The sequence below is a fragment of the Staurois parvus genome, unplaced genomic scaffold (genome assembly GCF_062004578.1).
Source record: "Staurois parvus isolate SC_StPar_1 unplaced genomic scaffold, SC_StPar_1.0 ptg000169l, whole genome shotgun sequence".
NCBI classification, from domain to species: Eukaryota; Metazoa; Chordata; class Amphibia; order Anura; family Ranidae; genus Staurois; species Staurois parvus.
In genome coordinates, this window is record NW_028317965.1 from 5,624,911 (window position 1) to 5,647,840 (window position 22,930).

General features: G+C 42.0%; 1 protein-coding gene across 15 annotated transcripts in view; it reads right to left on the minus strand.

The window, feature by feature from the left end:
• The window catches only part of NRXN1 (neurexin 1), a 2,017,115-nt gene extending 1,994,594 nt beyond the window's left edge, over positions 1–22,521 (minus strand). For 5 of the 15 annotated variants that reach the window (XM_089676455.1, XM_089676459.1, XM_089676453.1 and 2 more), the window contains exons 1-2: positions 22,311–22,519; positions 16,752–18,043 (exon numbers count right to left, since the gene is read on the minus strand). In XM_089676455.1, coding sequence (XP_089532581.1) covers positions 16,752–17,475 — 724 coding nt within the window. In that variant the 5' untranslated portion in view covers positions 17,476–18,043; positions 22,311–22,519. Of the gene's footprint in view, positions 1–16,751; positions 18,044–22,310 lie in introns of all 15 variants that reach the window. The other 10 variants (XM_089676458.1, XM_089676449.1, XM_089676446.1 and 7 more) reach the window with 3 other exon arrangements.
• Between the last annotated feature and the right edge of the window lie 409 nt (positions 22,522–22,930).

Below are 22,930 nucleotides of genomic sequence, written 5' to 3' on the forward strand. Positions count from 1 at the left end.
TAAATCAGGCCCTTTGTCTGTCTGTCAATATCTGGGGGACTGTGTTTTAGTTTTCATGCTTTAACAGGGATAACGTACTGCCTGCAATAAATTGTTAGAGCTATTAGCTTCACCTTGGATATCCATGACCTTTTTTATACACAGTCAGCCCGGGGCGTTTATATGAGCACTGATCTTCTAGGTGAATCATAATATCTTTATAATTTTAAGTAAGGACCACAAATAATAATATGAATTAGAAAAAAATAAAATATGACTACCACTACCACTATTAGTGTAATGTTATTATTATTTTTATTATTATTATTATTATTACTAGTAGTGGTAGTAGTAGTAGCAGCAGTAGTAGTAGTGTTGTTGTAATAATTTTACTATTGTTGTTATTAATATTGTCATAAGTAATTGTCACTAGTAATAATAATATTCATAATGATATTATTGTTGTTAGTGGCATTGCTGTAATATTATTATTATTGGAACAATAATAATACTGATAGTAGTATTATTATTATTATTATTATTATTAATAATAATAATGATAATAATAATAATAATAATAATAATAAAAAATTTAAAATAATAATATAATTGTTTTTGCTGTTGTAGTAATGATAATAATAATAATAATAATATTACAACAAAAACACTAACAATAATAATAATAATATTAATAACATTATTATCAATACAATATTATTATTATTATTATTATTAATAATAATAATAATAATAATAATAATGATAATAATAATACAACAAAATGAAATATAAGAATATAATTGTTGTTGCAGTTGTAGTAATAATAACAATAATAATAATAATAATAATAATAATAATAATATTACAACAAAAACACTAACATTAATAATAACATTATTATCAAGAAATATTATTATTAATAATAATAATAATAATATCATTACTACTATTACTAATATTATTAGTCTACTTTTACACTGATGCTACTTTTTTACCTCATTTGCAATGTGTTTTTTTAAAGGACATTTGACTCAAAAAACGCACCAAAAGCGCAATGTGTTTTCACAGCATTTTCCATTATTTTCAATAGGGAGGTGCATTTTGGTGTGGTTTTTTAATGCACCACACCTGCACCTAAAATGCAGCAAACAGGACTTTGAAAAATGCACCAGACCCGCAATGGATCAATGTGAGGAGTTCCATAGTCGCACGTTTTTCTTCTGTTTTTTTTTTTTACGCAAAAGCGAAATAAAACAAATCTTATTACAGTTATTATTCTTATTATTACTATTACAGCAACAACAACTACAACAATAATAATAATAACAATGTAAAAATTAAATTATACAATTTAAGGTATAGAATCTCATATCATCAAGTCAGATTATGGTTTGTGACCGATTGCTGCATACTGTATGCTGTACGTGAATTGCTGCTGCACATACCATAGCGCTGGCTTTGTCCCTAGATGTTCTGTACAGAAGCAGCGTGGAAAGTGTCTTTACTGCCAGAACAACCAAATCTATTCTTCCAATATCTAACAACACGAGTCAAATGACAGACTAAATCTAAATGTTTGCTATAAACCACAGAGACATTTTCATTTTCTCTACTTTTAATACAGAAAGGCTATTGTATTTGAATGAGAGAACAGTGTATAATATAAATCCTGCAGTCTCACTCACACTAATAACAACCTCCCATGGATTATAATCCATATCATGCCGTCTTGTGCGCCCAACTCAACTGCAGAGTGCCACTTAAGATACAACAGGAGATAAGTGATGGAAGATGGACAATCATTTTACTCATCCAACCAAAAACTACCTTACATTCTATTCAGCTTCAATATACAGTTTCTACTACTATTGCTTTTTTTGCTCCCCTCCATGGGAGGTCTACAGGCTAGCAAGGTATGAAAAACCCAATGCAAAAATGGTGGGAGGAAGGCCCATTGGAAGGTAAAAGGTAGAGGGATGCTGTAACCTTCTAAACCCCCTGAAGATGGAAAAAAACCCTTTGCATTTTGTAAGCTTTGTCATTCGGTGATAAACAGGAGTGTATAAGTGCTTTTCTCCTGAGGGCTTTGGATTCTGTAGTGCCAGAAGTGGAAGAGCATATCCCCCTGGGTGCGCGCATGAAGCTGGTAGAATATTCATGACGGAACTGTTGCTTTGTTCACTTGGTGCTTTCTAGCTGGGAATCCCTCTCTGAATTCTAATAGATACAGGTACAGATAATTGTGCACCCCTCTTATATTATCAATACTAGATCACCAATACTGATAGATACGGCTACAGCCACAGATAATTCTACACCCCTCTTATATAATCAATACTATATTACCAAATACTGATAGATACGGCTACAGCCACTGATAACTCTGCAGCTCTCTTATATTATCAATACTATATTACCAATACTGATAGATACAGCTACAGCCACTGATAACTCTGCACCCCTCTTATATAATCAATACTATATTACCAATACTGATAGATACAGCTACAGCCACTGATAACTCTGCACCCCTCTTATATAATCAATACTATATTACCAATACTGATAGATACACCTACAGCCATTGATAACTCTGCAGCCCTCCTATATTATCAACACTAGATCACCAATACTGATAGATACGGCTACAGCCACAAATAATTCTGCACCCCTCTTATATAATCAATACTATATTACCAATACTGATAGATACAGCTACAGCCACAGATAATTCTGCACCCCTCTTATATAATCAATACTATATTACCAATACTGATAGATACAGCTACAGCCACAGATAATTCTGCTCCTCTCTTTTTATAATCAATACTATATTACCAATACTGATAGATACGGCTACAGCCACTGATAACTCTGCACCTCTCTTATATAATCAATAGTAGATCACCAATACTAATAGATACGGCTACAACCACAGGTGACTCTGCACCCCTCTTAAATAATGAATAGTAGGTCACCAATACTGATAGATACAGCTACAGCCACAGCCACTGATAACTCTGCACCTCTATTATATAATCAATACTATATTACCAATACTGATAGATACGGCTACAGCAACTGATAACTCTGCACCCCTCTTATATAATCAATACTATATTACCAATACTGATAGATACAGCTACAGCCACAGATAACTCTGCACCCCTTTTATAGTATCAATACAATATTACCAATACCGATAGATACAGCTACAGCCACAGATAACTCTGCAGCCCTCCTATATAATCAATACTATATTACCAATACCGATAGATACGGCTACAGCCACTGATAACTCTGCACCTCTCTTATATAATCAATAGTAGATCACCAATACTAATAGATATGGCTACAACCACAGATGACTCTGCACCCCTCATATATAATCAATAGTAGATCACCAATACTGATAGATACAGTTACAGCCACTGATAACTCTGCACCTCTCTTATATAATCAATACTATATTACCAATACTGATAGATACGGCTACAGCCACTGATAACTCTGCACCCCTCTTATATAATCAATACTATATTACCAATACTGATGGATACGGCTACAGCCACAGATAATTCTGCTCCTCTCTTATATAATCAATACTATATTACCAATACTGATAGATACGGCTACAGCCACTGATAATTCTGCTCCTCTCTTATATAATCAATACTATATTACCAATACTGATAGATAAAGCTACAACCACTGAAAATTCTGCACCCCTCTTATATTACCAATACTGATAGGTAAGGCTATAGGCACTGATTATTCTGCACCTCTCTTATATTATCAATGCTGATAGATACAGCTACAACCACAGGTAATTATGCACCCTCTTATATAATCAATACTATATTACCAATACTGATAGATACGGCTACAACCACTGATAACTCAGCACCCCTCTTATATAATCAATACTATATTACCAATACTGATAGATACAGCTACAGCCACTGAAAATTCTGCACCCCTCTTATATTACCAATACTGATAGGTAAGGCTATAGGCACTGATTATTCTGCACCCCTCTTATATTATCAATACCGATAGAAACAGCTACAACCACAGATAATTATGCACCCCTCTTATATAATCAATACTATATTACCAATACTGATAGATACACCTACAGCCATTGATAACTCTGCAGCCCTCCTATATTATCAATACTAGATCACCAATACTGATAGATACGGCTACAGCCACAGATAATTCTGCTCCTCTCTTATATAATCAATACTATATTACCAATACTGATAGATACGGCTACAGCAACTGATAACTCTGCACCCCTCTTATATAATCAATACTATATTACCAATACTGATAGATACAGCTACAACCACAGGTGACTCTGCACCCCTCTTATATAATCAATAGTAGATCACCAATACTGATAGATACGGCTACAACCACAGATAACTCTACACCCCTTTTATAGTATCAATACTATATTACCAATACCGATAGATACAGCTACAACCACAGATAACTCTGCAGCCCTCCTATATAATCAATACTATATTACCAATACTGATAGATACAGCTACAGCCACAGATAATTCTGCTCCTCTATTATATAATCAATACTATATTACCAATACTGATAGATACGGCTACAGCCACTGATAACTGTGCACCCCTCTTATATAATCAATACTATATCATCACTACTGCTATCCTATTGATTGGCAGGAAGACACAGTAACTAATTACTGCTATTGATGAGACAGCGAATCCATAGCATGACTACTCTGCTACTACGACAACCATTAGGCCTGTTTTACAAGGCCGGCAGCATTAACCGCCACCCTAAGAAGCGAATCGTAGTAAATCATTTTTCACAGGCAGCTGTGAAGAGGTTGGAAGCATTTTTTTGAGACAGATAAAACTTTATTTTGGGGGTATTTATTCACCTCTGCGATTTTTATTATTTTGCTATATACCGGTAAATGAAAAAGTCCAAACATTTTGAAAAAGTGCTTTTCTTAAACAATTTTGCAAATAAATAATATTTCTTATTAAAGTAAAATGTATTCCGTTATCTTTTTAGTAAAAAAAAATAACCCAAATTAGTTTATAACCAAAAATTATAATTTGAAAAAAAGTTTTACATTTTTATTGTATTTTTTATATAATACTATTTATGTTTTTTTTTAACATACTGTCACCCTAGCAGTACAGTGTTACCATAGTGACACTGTACTACTTGTGGGGGGTGATGAAGATTTTTTTTCCTTTTTCACACGTATTGCTTTTACACCCATAAAGGCTGTAAAAGCAATCATTTCTCCTTCTCTCTGTCTGCATTCTTGCAGCCATTGAGAAATACTGTGTGAGCTGTGATTGGTCACAGCTTGTCACATGGTACAAGGCTGTTGTGAATAGCCTTGTACCATGTGATCTCTGTGATCATTCACAGATTTCACACGTAGTAAGCAATGATGTGAGGAAGTGACATCTTGCTTACTACTATTCATGTGATCACTGATTGGCCAGTCAGTGATCACATGATCGGGACCTCGCACAGAGGTCCCGTACAGCAATCGGTGTTCCTCTGAACACAGCGGGCACTAGATTGCGGTGCGCGCACAGGCAGTGAATGTGAGGGCCATTTATAAACGGCATCCTGCTTCGGCACTGCTCTCGTCCGGCCGTTTATGTACATGGGCCAGATGGGAAGTGGTTAATTTATCCTTCATTTTATTTTTTTTTAATGCGAGTAGTGCAAATACGAGAATTCGTCTTTATATCTGGCTCTGGCAGTTCATGTACAGCTGGACCAGAGAAGGGGGTCAAGCAGCACAAGGAGTACAATCAATTGTACTGCGGTGCGTATATCACGCTGATAGGAGGAGAGAGCACAGGGTGACAGAGATTTGGTCAATAGATTCTCCTTTTCACAGGCTGGAGGTGGAAGGAGACCTTTAAAGCCATCTTAAACCCAAGAGCAAACATTTATTATTTTGCTACTTACCAATTCTTAAGAGGTGATGGCTGCATTAGTTTCCTTTTTTCTATTTTCATCTGGTGATCCGGCAAGCAAGTCTGTTGTTTTTTCATAACCACAAACTCTCCAGCAGAATGTATCAGTTTACAGTTTGCTGTGACTGGTTATAAAGTGTGAGCTGGGCTTTGGCTTCGGCTGTATCTAAATGTGTATCTAAATCTGTCATTTATCACTTCCCTGCCCCTCAGACTGGCCATTGCTGCTGCCTGCTGTGCCTCTTGTGCTCATTCCTCCAGAGTTGTGTCTCACTAATATGGGAGGTGCATTACTGGCCAGATCACCTGGTGAAAACAGAGGGAGAAAATGCCAAAGAAAAGAAACTAATACAGCCAACACATCTAATGATTGGTAGGCTGCAATATAATACATTTTTGGTGTGGGGTTTAACACCGCTTTATAGTAGAACTATTGGCAAAATGTTTCATTTCCATTTTGAATAGAGTAAGTAAAAAAAATACATTTTTTTTTTCACCATCTGTGTCCCATTGCGGAGATTTCCCATCACTTCCTGTCCCGTAGCCAAACAGGAAGTGAGAGGAAGTCCCTGTAAATTAAAGGAATTCCTGGGGGAGCCCCAGCTCACCAGAACTAGTGCCCCCTATTGAAAGATTCCCCCCCCTATTACTTTTCTAGGGACAGCCCAAAATGTGGGTTTTTCTTTTACTTTCACTTTCCATGATAATGGCAAACAGGACAAATAGAGAGGGGGGATCTCCTTAATGGGGGCTCAGACAGCGATAAAAACTGACAGGGGTTCTAATCCCTCTGCACTCCATCCAAAACTAAAGAAAAAAAAAGTTTTGCCTTTAGATATACTTTAACTACTTGCGTACCCGGCGCTTACACCCCCTTCCTGTCCAGGCCAATTTTCAGCGCTGTCGCACTTCGAATGATAATTGCGTGGTCATGCAACACTGTACCCATATGACAGTTTTATCATTTTTTTCACACAAATAGAGATTTCTTTTGGTGGTATTTTTTGCGCTATAAACAAACAAAAAAAGAGCAAAATATTTGAAAAAAAAAAGTTTTTCTTTGTTTCTATTATAAAATTTTGCAAACAGGTAATTTTTCTCTTTCACTGATATGCATTGATGAGGCTGCACTGATGGGCACGGATAGGCAGCACTGATAGGCAGCACTGATAGGCGGCACTGATGAGGTGGCACGGATAGGCAGCACTGATGGGCACTGATAGGTGGCACTGATGGGCACTGATATGCAGCAATGATGGGCACTGATATGCAGCAATGATATGCAGCACTGATAGGCGGCACTGATGGGCAGCACTGATGGGTGGCACTGACTAATGGCACTGACTGGCGGCACTGCTGGGCACTGACTGGCCACACTGCTAGGCACTGATGGGTGGCACTTCTGGGCACAGGTGGGTGGCACTGCTGGGCACTGATGAGCACAGATTAGTAGCACTGATGGCCACAGGTGGGTGGCACTGCTAGGCACTAATCATCAGTACCCTGATGATCAGGGCCGATCTGTTTTCTGACAATTGCTGGTTATCGGCAGTACTTTCCTCATGCTGGGACAGCGTGAGGAAAGTGCAACCGATAGCTGCCAACTGCATTGTTGTTACTGAACCAAAGGAGAGCAAAATGCTTCCTGCCAGCCAGGACTTTGCTGTGTGGAAGAGCTGTGCAAATCCCAGTAATGGATGGACAGAGTACATATCCTTTGCCAGGTTTGCACTTACGTATTTCATCTGTGTGTGTAACTGTTTACCTGGAGCTCAGCTTTCATGTTACAATGATTAACACTAATAGCATAACAACAAATACAACATTAAAGTGTTACTAAACCCTGGACCCTGCATTCACTATATCTGGTCTCCCCGGACCCTGCATTCACTATATCCGCTCTCCCCGGACCCTGCATTCACTATATCCGCTCTCCCCGGACCCTGCATTCACTATATCCGCTCTCCCAGTACCCTGCATTCACTATATCTGGTCTCCCCGGACCCTGCATTCACTATATCTGGTCTCCCCGGACCCTGCATTCCCTATATCTACTGTCCCCGGATCCTGCATTCACTATATCTGGTCTCCCCGGACCCTGCATTCACTATATCCGCTCTCCCCGGACCCTGCATTCACTATATCCACTCTCCCCGGACCCTGCATTCACTATATCTGGTCTCCCCGGACCCTGCATTTACTATATCTGGTCTCCCAGTACCCTGCATTCCCTATATCTGGTCTCCTCGGACCCTGCATTCCCTATATCTACTCCCCCTGGACCCTGCATTCACTATATCTGGTCTCCCCGGACCCTGCATTCACTATATCTGGTCTCCCAGTACCCTGCATTCACTATATCTGGTCTCCCCGGACCCTGCATTCCCTATATCTACTCTCCCCGGACCCTGCATTCCCTATATCTGGTCTCCTCGGACCCTGCATTCCCTATATCTACTCCCCCTGGACCCTGCATTCCCTATAGCTACTCTCCCCGGGCCCTGCATTCCCTATATCTACTCTCCCTGGACCCTGCATTCACTATATCTGGTCTCCCTGGACCCTGCATTCCCTATATCTGGTCTCCCTGGACCCTGCATTCACTATATCTGGTCTCCCTGGACCCTGCATTCACTATATCTGGTCTCCCTGGACCCTGCATTCACTATATCTGGTCTCCCCGAACCCTGCATTCCCTATATCTACTCTCCCTGGACCCTGCATTCACTATATCTGGTCTTCCCAGACCCTGCATTCCCTATATCTGCTCTCCCTGGACCCTGCATTCCCTATATCTGGTCTCCCCGGACCCTGCATTCACTATATCCGCTCTCCCCGGACCCTGCATTCACTATATCTGGTCTCCCAGGACCCTGCATTCACTATATATGGTCTCCCAGGACCCTGCATTCCCTATATCTGGTCTCCCAAGACCCTGCATTTACTATATCTGCTCTCCCCGGACCCTGCATTCACTATATGTGGTCTCCCCGGACCCTGCATTCACTATATGTGGTCTCCCCGGACCCTGCATTCACTATATGTGGTCTCCCCGGACCCTGCATTCCCTATATCTGGTCTCCTCGGACCCTGCATTCCCTATATCTACTCCCCCTGGACCCTGCATTCACTATATCTGGTCTCCCCGGACCCTGCATTCACTATATCTGGTCTCCCAGTACCCTGCATTCACTATATCTGGTCTCCCCGGACCCTGCATTCCCTATATCTACTCTCCCCGGACCCTGCATTCCCTATATCTGGTCTCCTCGGACCCTGCATTCCCTATATCTACTCCCCCTGGACCCTGCATTCCCTATAGCTACTCTCCCCGGGCCCTGCATTCCCTATATCTACTCTCCCTGGACCCTGCATTCACTATATCTGGTCTCCCTGGACCCTGCATTCCCTATATCTGGTCTCCCTGGACCCTGCATTCACTATATCTGGTCTCCCTGGACCCTGCATTCACTATATCTGGTCTCCCTGGACCCTGCATTCACTATATCTGGTCTCCCCGAACCCTGCATTCCCTATATCTACTCTCCCTGGACCCTGCATTCACTATATCTGGTCTTCCCAGACCCTGCATTCCCTATATCTGCTCTCCCTGGACCCTGCATTCCCTATATCTGGTCTCCCCGGACCCTGCATTCACTATATCCGCTCTCCCCGGACCCTGCATTCACTATATATGGTCTCCCAGGACCCTGCATTCCCTATATCTGGTCTCCCAAGACCCTGCATTTACTATATCTGCTCTCCCCGGACCCTGCATTCACTATATGTGGTCTCCCCGGACCCTGCATTCACTATATGTGGTCTCCCCGGACCCTGCATTCACTATATGTGGTCTCCCCGGACCCTGCATTCACTATATCCGGTCTCCCCGGACCCTGCATTCCCTATATCTGCTCTCCCCGGACCCTGCATTCACTATATCTGGTCTTCCTGGACCCTGCATTCACTATACGTGGTCTCCCCGGACCCTGCATTCACTATATCTGGTTTCCCCAGACTCCACATTCACTATATCCGGTCTCCCCGGACCCTGCATTCACTATATCTGGTCTCCCTGGAACCTGCATTCACTATATCTGGTCTCCCCGGACCCCGCATGCACTATATCTGGTCTCCCAGGACCCTGCATTCACTATATCCGCTTTCCCTGGAACCTGCATTCACTATATCTGGTCTCCCACAGTACACACATGGAAATGCACCCTCCCAAGAAAAACATCTCTCGAGCAATACACACCAAACTGAGCATGTGCAGAGTGACTCCACACAATGTGTCTTATCAGGAGATAAGAGGGATTACTGGAAGAAGGGGAGGATCAGAGAAGACAGGATCAAACAGTTTTTTTACACAATGCAGAGGACTAACCCCTTAGGTTGTGGGTTTAGTAACATTATTATTGACTAATGCTAAGGCTACACAGACCATAGTATAAAGACACCCAAGTAATATCCTGCTGGGTTAAAACTAGAATGTCTCCAATTACAGTTGTCTCCAATGGAACTAACGTAAAGACATCCCTTGTCATGCTTTTTAACATTTATGTAAATCTGCAGAATCTAGGCTCAAAAAAGAGATGACTTTGTGGATCATTTACCGATCGATGTATCAAAAACCCGGGAAAAGTGAGCAAAGGCAGCTTTCCGGAGAACCTTTCTAGCAAGAATCAGACATCATCAGCAGCCATGATGGAGTAAAATAGAACCAAGGCAGGGGTGGACTGACCATTGGAGTACTCGGGCACTGCCCGAGGGCCCGGGGTCAGTAGGGGGCCCCATGAAATGCTCCTGGTACCTTTTTTATAGGCTTTTTTTTTAGTATGGGCAAGGACACAGGGGCCCCATGATCCCCTATTGCCCGGGGGCCCCATGAGTTGTCAGTCCGCCCCTGAACCAAGGTTTTTTTTTTTCGGATATACTAAGTCTAGGTTCTCACCTATGAAGGTTTCTATTGGGGCGTTTCTGCATTGCATTTTTGCACTTGAGTTTGTGACGCGTTTTGTGAGTTTTTTTTTTAATTTTTTTAATTTTTCTTGTTGCTAGGCAGAATTTAAATGCAAAATGCATCAAAAACGCAATACATGCTTTCTGCAGAGTACCTATTGAAGTCTATAGAACCAAAAACGCAACGTTTTGCTGCCGATCGATGCCAAGCGATCAATGTTCCCTCCTTGCCGATCGACTAAGTTTGATCAAATCTGATCCTAGGCCAGGTTCACACCCATGCAGTTTATGTTTGATCCGTTTCTGCAGAGCGTTTTGCACTTCGTGTTTTTTTTTCTCTTGCTAGGCAGATTTAAAACACAAAACCAGGGGTGGACTGACAACTCATGGGGCCCCCGGGCAATAGGGGATCATGGGGCCCCTATGTCCTTGGCCAAACTAAAAAAAGCCTATGAAAAAGGTACCAGGGGCATCTCATGGGGCCCCCTACTGACCCCGGGCCCTCAGGCAGTGCCCGAGTTTCCAAATGGTCAGTCCGCCCCTGCACAAAACACATCAAAAACGCGGCAAAAACGCAACAAAAATGCACTACATGTTTTTCTGAAGCGTTTACATTAAAGTCTATAGAACCAAAACCGCAACTTTTTGCGTTCAAAAAAATCCCTGACCCTTCCCAAAAACCGCACCCGGTGAAAACGCAGAGATGTGAACATGTCCCATGGGAAATCATGTTACATGGACTGTACTGTGTTTCTGCAAAACGCTGCGGAAAATGCTAAGGTGTGAACCTAGGGTAAGGGAGGGTTATAACCCCTGACAGGTTTTTTTGCCATCTGTGTCCCATTGGATAGAGTTACCTACACTTGCTGTCCCATAGCCAACACAGGAAGTTAGAGGAAATCCCTCCTACTTGAGGGAATCCCTGATTGTCACCCGAACTAGCACCTCCCATTAGAAGAGGTCCCCTCTTGTTCTGGTGACAACCCAAATCTTCACTCTATTCAAAGCTACCAAATTTCCTTTAGTTATACATTAAAGTAGAACTAAAGGCAGAGCGGTGGACAGAGGCGGACTGACAACTCATGGGGCCCCCGGCAATAGGGGATCATGGGGCCCCTGTGTCCTTGCCCAAACTCAATAAACCCTATGAAAAAGGTACCAGGGGCATCTCATGAGGCTCCCTTCTGACCCTGGGCCCTTGGGCAGTGCCCGAGTTTCCAAATGGTCAGTCCGCCCCTGGCTGTGGATAAGGGGGTACTGTTAGTCCTCCTGTATGGGGCCCAGGCCTACATGGGGGGTCCATAAGTCTGGGTGAATCAGATGTGGGCAGGGAGGTTGATCGGCACGGTGCAGGAGGAGGGCAATTACTGGAACCAATCTCCTGTATGACTCTCTCTGCAGCAGCTGAAAGCCGGCTTCTTCTCCTCCCCTTCCTGCCAACTTTCAGCTGCTGCAGAGAACCATACAGGGGATCGGTTCCAGTAATTGCCCCCCACGGCACTGATCACGCTCCCTGCATATGTTTTCTCCTGTTTGTACCCCTTACCCAGGGGTGGACTGACAACTCATGGGGCCCCCGGGCAATAGGAGATCATGGGGCCCCTGTGTCCTTGCCCAAACTCAAAAAAGCCTATGAAAAAGGTACCAGGGGCATCTCATGGGGCCCCCTACTGACCCCGGGCCCTCGGGCAGTGCCCGAGTTTCCAAATGGTCAGTCCGCCCCTGCCCCTGCCCCTACCCCAGCTGTGCTGCCAGCTTCCCTCCTCTCCTTCCCACCAGCAGCTGCAAGCACACAATAGGATCCTTCAGGATGGAGAGTGCTGGAAGGATCCTGTAGATATGTCACATTTACCAGCCCCTTCCATACCTGAATGAACACAATGAGAGATTGGCACCAATCAGTCACTGTGTTCATTCATAACTGAAGCATTGTAAACTGTATTTATTAAGGGGGGGGGGGAGTCCTGCCAGGTTGGCTGTATGGGGCCCCGTGGATTCTAACAGCAGCCCTGACTAAATGAGTGGAAAGGGATTAGAAAAGTGAGGGAATCCCTGGTAGTCACCAGAACTAGTGTTCCCACTGGAAGATTTCCCCTCTATTCTTGTTCTGGTGACAAACCAAAATTTGTTTTTTTTTTCATTTCACGTCTAGTAATAGTGGTAAATATGACTAATAGAGAGGGTGAACCTCCGTAACGGGGGCACAGATAGCAATAAAAACCTGACAGGGTTTTATTCCATCTCCACTCCATCCAAAAAAAAAAAAGTTACTTTACTTATTAACTAAAGGTTTTTTTTTTAGTTTTTGGACAAAGTGGAAAGTTTGGTTGTCACCACAACAAAAATAGTGTAGAGGGGAACTCTTCCAATGGGGACACCATTTCTGAAGACAACCAAGGATTCCCTCACCTTGGAGGGATTCCCTCTCACTTCCTGTTTTGGCTGTAGGACAGGAAGTAAAAGGAAATCTCCACAATGGTATCGGACTGTGTTATTACCCTCCAAGATGAACAAAAAAATGTCTTTTGTTTTACTTTAAAGGCCAGCTCAATCAAATTATGTTCTTCAGATCTGCATTGTTCCTGGTAAGTCTATTTGATCACTGTACACTCCCTTGAAGAACTGTCAATCACTGTAGAATGGGGAATCTACAGGAGACTGGTTCCTTCATTATGACTTTCTAAGATGGGGCAGAAACACAAACTACTACAAGGAGAACCTTTCACTGAAGTCTTTGAGGGGAAATATGAAGTCAGGCTGGTTTTAGGGTGTAGTCCACCTTTTTTTTTTTAAATGAAGTAAATTCACCCACATTAATAGAATAAAACATGTGCATTTATTATATTTTCGTATTGAAACCAATGCCACCATGAGCAGTGCATTGTGGGTGCGATACAAAGATTCCTGCACTGTTTATCCCCAGGTCCACGGTAGGGGCCTTCTGTTATGGGGCTTAAGGAAGTAGAGGAAGCAAACCGTGGACAAGTGTGGTGACGTCAGTGCACATGTGCCAATGCTATCTGTGAATCCCTCTGCTGAAGGTGGCACATGGGACTTGTAGGCCTCCTATTCATAGATCCCGGTGAATGGATGCCATGGTTGTGTATAAAAAAACCAGCAGGGAGATTAAGGGTGCATTTTGAAGTTGGGAAGGTTGGAGAATGTGATCATGCTTCATGTTACACCCTACAAATGGGTGTAATATAATCTAAAACAGTGGTCTCCAAACTGTGTCCTGCAGGCCAGATGCAGCCCTTTTGCTTGCCTTTATCCAGCCCTTGGGGCACATTCTCTCCTACTGATATGAGGCAATATTCCTCCCACTGACACCAATGATCCGACATCACTCATTCCGCTAACACCAATGATGGGGCACTATTTTAATTTATTTATTTCAGTTAATTATGTAGCGCTGTCAATTTATGCAGCACTTTACATATATATTGTACATTCACATCGATCCCTAACACTCGAGGAGCGTACAATGTAAGGTTCCTAACTCAAATTCATACACATACTAGGGACAATTTAGACAGAGGCCAATTACCTACCAGCATGTCTTTGGAAGGAAACTGGAGTACCCAGAGGAAACCCATGCAGGCACAGGGAGAACATGCAAACTCTATGCAGGTAGTGCCTTGGTTGGGATTTGAACCATTGACCCTAGTGCTGCCAGGCAGAAGTGCTAACCACTTATCCACTGTGCTGCCCACTTAGCCACTGTGTTGCCACAGTAATGATGGGGCAGAATTCCTTCCACTGACACCAACAATGGGGCACTATTCCTCCCGCTGACACCAACGATGGATCACTTTTGCTTCCACTGACACCAACGATGGGGCACTATTCCTTCCACTGACGCAAAGGATGGGGCACTATTCCTTCCGATGACCCCAACAATGGGGTACTATTCCTCTCACTGACACCAACGATGGATCACTTTTGCTTCCACTGACACCAATGATGGGGCACTATTCCTTCCACTGACACAAAGGATGGGGCACTATTCCTTCCGATGACCCCAACAATGGGGTACTATTCCTTCCACTATTCTCAATGATGGATCACTATTCCTCCTCCTACTGACCATAGGTGATATGTATTTTTCTACCCCCACTAACAGCAAAACAGAAGGAATTTTTTTTCCCAATGTCACTAGGGCATTTTCTGCTCCCACTGACCACAGTCTGGCCTCCTAAAGTCTAAAAGGCAGTAAACTGGCCCTTTGTTTTGACCGTTTGGAGATCCCTGATCAAAAATGTGAACTAAGCCTTTAAGTCCACCCATGGTCAACAAAACCTAAAGTTGGGCGAAGTTCTCTTTTAAAGAGGACTTCCACCAAATGTATAGTTCTCTTCTTTACAAAAGGGTGAGAAAGTGTTAGCTCATTATTTAGGGTTTTATTGCTGATTGCATCCTGTTGAGATTTCCTATTACTTCCTGCTTCAATGGCACCAGGACAGGAAGTGAGAGGTCACCTCAACAACAGAGCCAAGAGTAGCAACAAAAACATTTTTTATATGGCAAATTGAGGAAGAATAAAACGTTTTGTTAGCGGTTTATAGCTGTTGGGCGAGTTCTTCTGACTTCCTATGAAACGGAAAGAGAGAAAATAATGTCTCCAGTGGGGACATATACAATAAAAACCTGGAATAGGTTTTGAACCTTCTTACACTACCTAGAATTAAAAAATATTTTGGATGACTTACCACATACGTTTGAGTATGTCCTCTACTGAATTTTGGTCTTGAGGAGAACTATAGGTGAGATTATAAGGAATGAAGAACTACTGATCACCACTGCTCTTTTAAGCCAATCTTATGGGGAGTACCGTGGCCTTGTTCACATATAGGCCTTCATCCATATGTATACATATATTTATAAACTTTATCAGAAGTTGTTTAATCATAGAAGTCTTTCTTTAAAGTTATCCTGTGTATAATGTAAAACATTTATAGATGAGCATACAGTACATATACTATACCATTATGGATCAAGAACATGGTTGACCGTTTTTGGAAGCCACCAACACAAAATACTGTCTTCTTCTGGGTTACAACACTGAGAAACATTTCATATAACCAGATAAGTTATTCTTCTTTACATGTTTTATGGTTCTGGTCTGCAGTATCAGTTTAGTGGACCAACTTAAGCCTTTTACTCAATTCACTCTTAGCCAGATATGATTTAGTAAAACATTCATCACCAAGAAACTAGGACAATTCCAGGGCAGAATGATTGCTCCATATTTAACAGAATGTTTTCTTCCAATAAATATAGAGCAATCATTTTGCCCCTGGTTCGCCCCAGTTCTGTCTTAAAGATTATGGTTTAGTCAAGTCAGGTGTGATAGTACTCTTTAAGAACAATAAATCCTTTAATGTTTTTTGTCTTCGATAGAAAATTCTATTGGTGCAGCCAAGTATTTTATGCAATTTTTCATGTCTAGTGTGCAGGCGAATATTTGTTCCTAGAGTTTTTATGCCACCTCGACTTAAAAATCTGTCTCATATGTTTAGGTCTAAGGTCTGTCTGAATCTTGTAGATCTTGTCATGTGTATAATGCACAAACGTATCTTCCTGCTTTATTTATAGACGTATTCTATGATCCATCAATAAACCGTTAATTCTTTTAAAGGAAATTACTTAAAGAAAAGGGCAAGCAACAATCAATAAGGACTGGCCAAGGAAAAAAAGGGGGACCAACTGAAAAACGAAAATATCTACAAACATGCAAGTACCCTTGAACTGTATATTTATGTACACAAATCATAGGATCCGACCATAAGAAAGACAAATAGGAATATTGTTCTTACCTTCACTGCAGTCTTTCCCTTGAAAACCGGTCTGGGAACAGTCGCACATGGCTTCCTCATTCACAACTGAACAAATTCCACCATTCAGACAAACCTGATCTTTGTCACATGGGTTTGTAGTGTCCTCCAACTTAATGTCACTGTAGGTTACAGGAGAGGAGTCTGTGAAATTGACCCGGACATCAGTTATCCAACCTTGGAAGGGGCTGTGGTCTTTTACTGCTGGAAATGTTAATTTGAGCGTTGAAGATTTTAGCTCTGGTGGGATGCCACCTATAAAAAGATTACTGAAGACCGTCATATCTCTCCGTTTCGATTTCACTTCCACCCACTTACTTTCTTTGTCTAAGATTAACGTTGTGTTCTTGAAATTCCTCTTGATGACCACTGAGTGCCAGTTGTTGTCATTAACTGCAAAATCTGTTAGGAGGGAAGCTGGTTCGGCACAGAAGATAGAAAAGCTTAACTTCAGTTTTCCATCAGAAAGAATGAGCTCCAGGAAGTCACAGAAACCCTCATCATCAAAGTATATGACAAGTCCACTCGATCTTTTGGTCTTCATGTTAAAACTCATTTCACTCTCACAACATGCATTCCACTTAGGGAAGCGAGTCCACTGGCCTTCTGTCCCAGGGAATTCTAGGCCACAGCCCAGGTCCACCATGCATCCAAGAATTAAGATCATCCAGATAATAAGTCCCCCTTGTTTAAGGACACTAGCCATTTTGAATGACTTAATGTCTTGAGGGTCCTTTAAATTGCGTGGATCTTCCAGATTGACTTCTTAGTGGGGGACCAATCCAACAAAAATATTTTGTCTCAGTCACGGGGCCCACCAGTAGTCAGTGGACAGCCAGTTAGAACAAACACACACTTAATTAAGAAATCTTTTTGTAAAAAATATGGAGCTCTAATGTTCCATGGTACCATGCATGGTGGACACCCAGTTCTTCTTCAGTAAAAATTCAGTGACGTCCCAACTTTTTTTAGCATCCAAATCTGGATAATCTTTTTGGAGACTATCCAAAGCTAAGCGTACACCTTCCTCTTCACTTCTTACTTAAATCCCATAATAAAAATAGATCATCAACGGGTTTGCCATGGTACTACAAAAGAGGGCATGAATCATCACTCATGGTTCTCCTAGATCTTTCTCTCCAGCTCAAGCAGAAATGATGCACTGTTAGACCGAAGCAAGCGTTCGACATGGAAAATGTTAACAACTCTTCTTTTTTCCTTTCCACAACAACAATGAGATCCCATTCAGATGAAGTCTAATACAACCCATCAATCTGAAAGCAATTTAAATATCAGTAAGTATATCATCTACAACTTCTGGAAGAGCACAATCTAGCATGATTCAATAAAATACAAATGTAACTATGCAGCTCAACATAGCACAAAGAATATATTTCATTATTATTATGATTTTTAAATGCAGGTCGCAGCAAAAAGGGACATTAATATGCAGCCAAATTATGCATAGCATCACAACACAGCATTAATATCCCACATACATTGAGGCTATTACCAAACAATTTTCCTTCAGGAGTTTATCAATTTTATCTACATCTCATACACTACGAAGAAATCCATACAAGGCTATCAGTCACTTCCAATGTGTTTGGAAACATGATGAGGGAGCACACTAACCCAGCAGGTTGCTAGCGAGCTGAGCTGCAAGCGCGCCTTAACATTTAATTTTCACAAGGTGAGGTAGAATGTGAATGAATACTGAAGAGATGTAATCACCATATCAGGTATTATTTCCTTGGCTACCTCGCCTCTTTTCCCCTCTCAGCATTACCATGATCGCTCCTACAGCAAATAAAAATCCAATTTGGCTCATGCGCTCTTAGCGTCTCCCAAGCGCCTTAACCTTTTCGCTGCTGCCAAGGCCTCATCTTGTCAAAGGGTTAATCCCCTCCCTCCCCCTACCAACACACACATGCCATCCGTTTCCTCATTAAGAGACCCAGGCGCAATTTAGTCAGCATAAACCCTTGCTAAGCATTAATACAGCTGTTACATCTCTCACATGTGAGCTGGAGGATTTAGACAGAAATCCACATGTTAATAAGGGCCAGCCATCAATAGCACATCTGTCACTTTGCCTGTTTTTTTCGACACAACATTTTCCTTCCCCCCGACAGCAATGGGTTAAAAATGAGCACTGACAAGCAGATCAGAACGGGAGACAATAGCAACGTGCTGCAGAAGGTGATCATTGTACATAGAATTCTGCCATTGCAAACCCTTGCATGCATTTTTCTCCTCCTAATTTATTGCCTAGACACGACAGCTCGATGCCTAATTAACACTTTTTTTTTTTTACAAGGAGAAACTAGCTTTATTTATGACACTGCATTGTGTCCCTGATTTCATGGACATTCTCCCACCATAAGTGGACTAGAACGAGGTGATCCCTTCAACCAACACATTCAGAAAATGCCAATGGGCAAACTTCCTGCATGAGGTGGCACCACCACCAGGCTTCCCACTCGTAATACAGACAAGTAAGCCTGGATACTAGTGACTTTGCCTAGCATCCTCTATCTGAATCTAGCAACAGCATTTACACCTTGATACATTGTTATTTTACTTAAACCTTGACTCATTGTTATTTGACGGAAACCTTGATACGTTGTTATTTCACTTAAGCCTTGATGCATTTTTATTTAACTTAAGGCTTGATGCATTGCTTTTAAGGCTGATCACCAACCACAGCAGGGTGATCCCTTAACCAACACATTTGGAGAATGCCAATGGGCAAAGTTCCTGTATAAGGTGGCACCACCACCAGTCTTCCCACTCATATTACAGACATGGAAGCCCAGATACTAATGATTTGGCCTAAACCTTGATGTTCTGCTTTCATGGACGATCTCCCACCACAAGCAGACCAGAACAAGGTGATCCCTTCAACCAACAAATTTGGAGAATGCCAATGGGTAATGTTTCTGCATGAGGTGGCACCACCACTAGTTTTCCCACTCCTAATGCAGACAAGGAAGCCTGGATACTAATGATTTTGCTTAAACCTTGATGCATTGTTTTTATGGATGATCTCCCACCACAACTGAACCACAGCAAGGTGATCCCTTAGCCAACACATTTGGAAAATGCCAATGGGCAAAGTTCCTGCAGGAGGTGGCACCACCACCAGTTTTCCCACTCGTATTACAGACATGGAAGCCCAAATACTTAGTGACTTCACCTAGCAAGCAATGCACCCTCTTTTGTGTAGCTGAATTCAGCAATAAGGTTTACACCTTGATACATTGTTATTTAACCTAATCCTTGATGCATTGCTTTCATGGATGAGCTCCCACAACAAGTAGACTAGAACACGGTGATCCCTTCAACCAACACATTCAGAGAATGCCAATGGGCAAAGTTCCTGCATGAGGTGGCACCACCACCAGTCTTCCCACTCATATTACAGACATGGAAGCCCAAATACTTAGTGATTTCGCCTAGCAAGAAAAGCACCCTCTATTGTGTAGCTGAATTCAGCAATAAGGTTTACACCTTGATACATTGTTATTTAACCTAAACCTTGATGCATTGCTTTCATGGATGAGCTCCCACAACAAGTAGACTAGAACAAGGTGATCCCTTCAACCAACACATTCAGAGAATGCCAATGGGCAAAGTTTCTGCAGGAGGTGGCACCACCACCAGTCTTCCCACTCATATTACAGACATGGAAGCCCAAATACTTAGTGACTTCGCCTAGCAAGCAAAGCACCCTCTATTGTGTAGCTGAATTCAGCAATAAGGTTTACACCTTGATACATTGTTATTTAACCTAAACCTTGATGCATTGCTTTCATGGATGAGCTCCCACAACAAGTAGACTAGAACAAGGTGATCCCTTCAACCAACACATTCAGAAACTGCCAATGGGCAAAGTTCCTGCAGGAGGTGGCATCACCACCAGTCTTCCCACTCATAATACAGACATGGAAGCCTGGATACTAGAGATTTTGCCTAGCAAGCAAAGCACCCCCTATTGTGTAGCTGAATTCAGCAATAAGGTTTACACCTTGATACACTGTTATATGACTTGAACCTTGATTCACTATTATTTAATGTAACCCTTCATCCATTGATATTTGACCTAAACCATGATATTTAATTAATTCACCTAAAACCTTAGTATTTTTTTAATTAAATCTAAAACCTTAATACACTGTTATTTAACTTAACCCTTACACCTTGTTATTTAACTTAGACAGGAAACACAATATCCCTTCAACATGAATACATATCATGTCAGCAAAGCGTTAAATCCCAGTTCAATCAGCATGCACTTTAAATAGAGCAAGCTAAACATTTCCCTCTCGAGACATGCAATGGTAGACCCATAAATGCAGAAAAAAAAGATGTGTATTTAAATAAGTATGTATACACTTGACAGTGCATAGCTCTTACGGCTTGTTATCAGGCATGATACTGTCAATGCCTTATCAATACCTTCATCTAAAGTCCTATCATTGGACAATCATGTCCGACTTAGAATGCCCGTAAAAGGACGGCAGGAAATAAAAAGATATAAAATATTTTAAGTTGACTTGTCATCTGTAAACAATATTTTAGGTTAACTTGTCATCTATATGTATAATATTTTAAGTTGACTTGTCATCTGTAAATAATATTTTAGGTTGACTTGTCATGTATACATAATATTTTAGGTTGACTTCTCATCTATACATAATATTTTAGGTTGACTTGTCATGTATACATAATATTTTAGGTTGACCTCATCTATATATATAATATTTTAAGTTGACTTGCGATATATATCATATTTTAGGTTGACTTATCATCTACACCCCCGGTAGGCTTGGATCTGGAGCCTCAACGCCTTACAACAATACTGTACATTCATATAAATGGCAAATCAACTGGCATTTCCAATCTTTTGGGGGAATCCTTATTGCGTTGGAAAAGACCCCCAAGAAACCACCAACTACAAGGATGCAAAATGACATGAGGTCTTACCAAACCAACCAGATCTTCTAAAAAAAAACAAAATAAAAAAAATAATAATAGAAAAAGCCTTAGAAAGACACCATAAATCTTTCCTCTCATTTCATCATCATATTTCTTGATCCCAATCCATCCCTGCTTGAAAAGATCGATTGGGTACCTACAGCACCGTGTCTGCAGTTCTAAAAAAAAAAAAAAAAAAAATAAGGAATAGGAGGAGGGGGAGGGGGTGACTTCTCCAGCCACAATCAGGGAAATAGAAGATAATGAAGCTGAGAAATAGCACTAGGGGTGCATCACATCTCATATTCGCCTAATCCAACCTACCCCTCCCATTTTTTTCTTCTTCTTCATTATTCCGTCGCATAGACATTACCCAAGACCAGATGGATGGAGCCCACCATGGTCCATGTTTGGAGCAGTAAATAAGGCATCATCACTGCAGCCCCCAAGTTGCTCCATGATCTGGTGGTACCTGTTCAATATGCTGAAAGCGCACCCAGCCCTGAGCATCCCCCTCCCCGACAATTGAACCCTCTTCTCCTCCACCTAGGGGACCATTACCTGCGTCGGGTGAGCAGAGCTGGCCGGGGATGGAGGTGATGGTGATGGTGGTGGTCAGTCCATTGGAAGGGGGACGATTGCCCAGGTCTTGGGATCAAACCAGCGCTCTGCCTTTCCAGCAGCTCCAGGCTTGTGCTCCGATCTCCAGGAGTGAAGGAGGGGATGGAGAGGATGGAGAGGAGGAGGGACTCACATGACGCCTGTCCCTGTCCGTCTGCAGACTGAGGCGGGGTTTGCTGTGCCTGGGATCTGCTGCAGCACCATGGACAGCGACGGCTGCGACTCACCCATGCAGCGCTGTCAGCCCCCCGGTGCTGATCGATAGACTCCGCCAGCAAGCTTTGACCGGGGAGATGGGCGAGCGAAGCTTCTCCGGCACTCCTTTAGATGTGAAGGCGGATGGATCTGGGAGGATGCAGACTTGTGCTTTGTATGGCACTTGTATAGAACCAGAAGAGCTCACAATCCAATCCAAGCTTGATCAGGCTCAGATTCATTGCAAAGAACCAAAAGAGATTACAGCCGATGCTATTTTTGATCAGGCTCAGATGGATTGTATAGAACCAGAAGAGCTTACAATCAAATTTAAACTTGATCAGGCTCAGATGAGTTGCATAGAA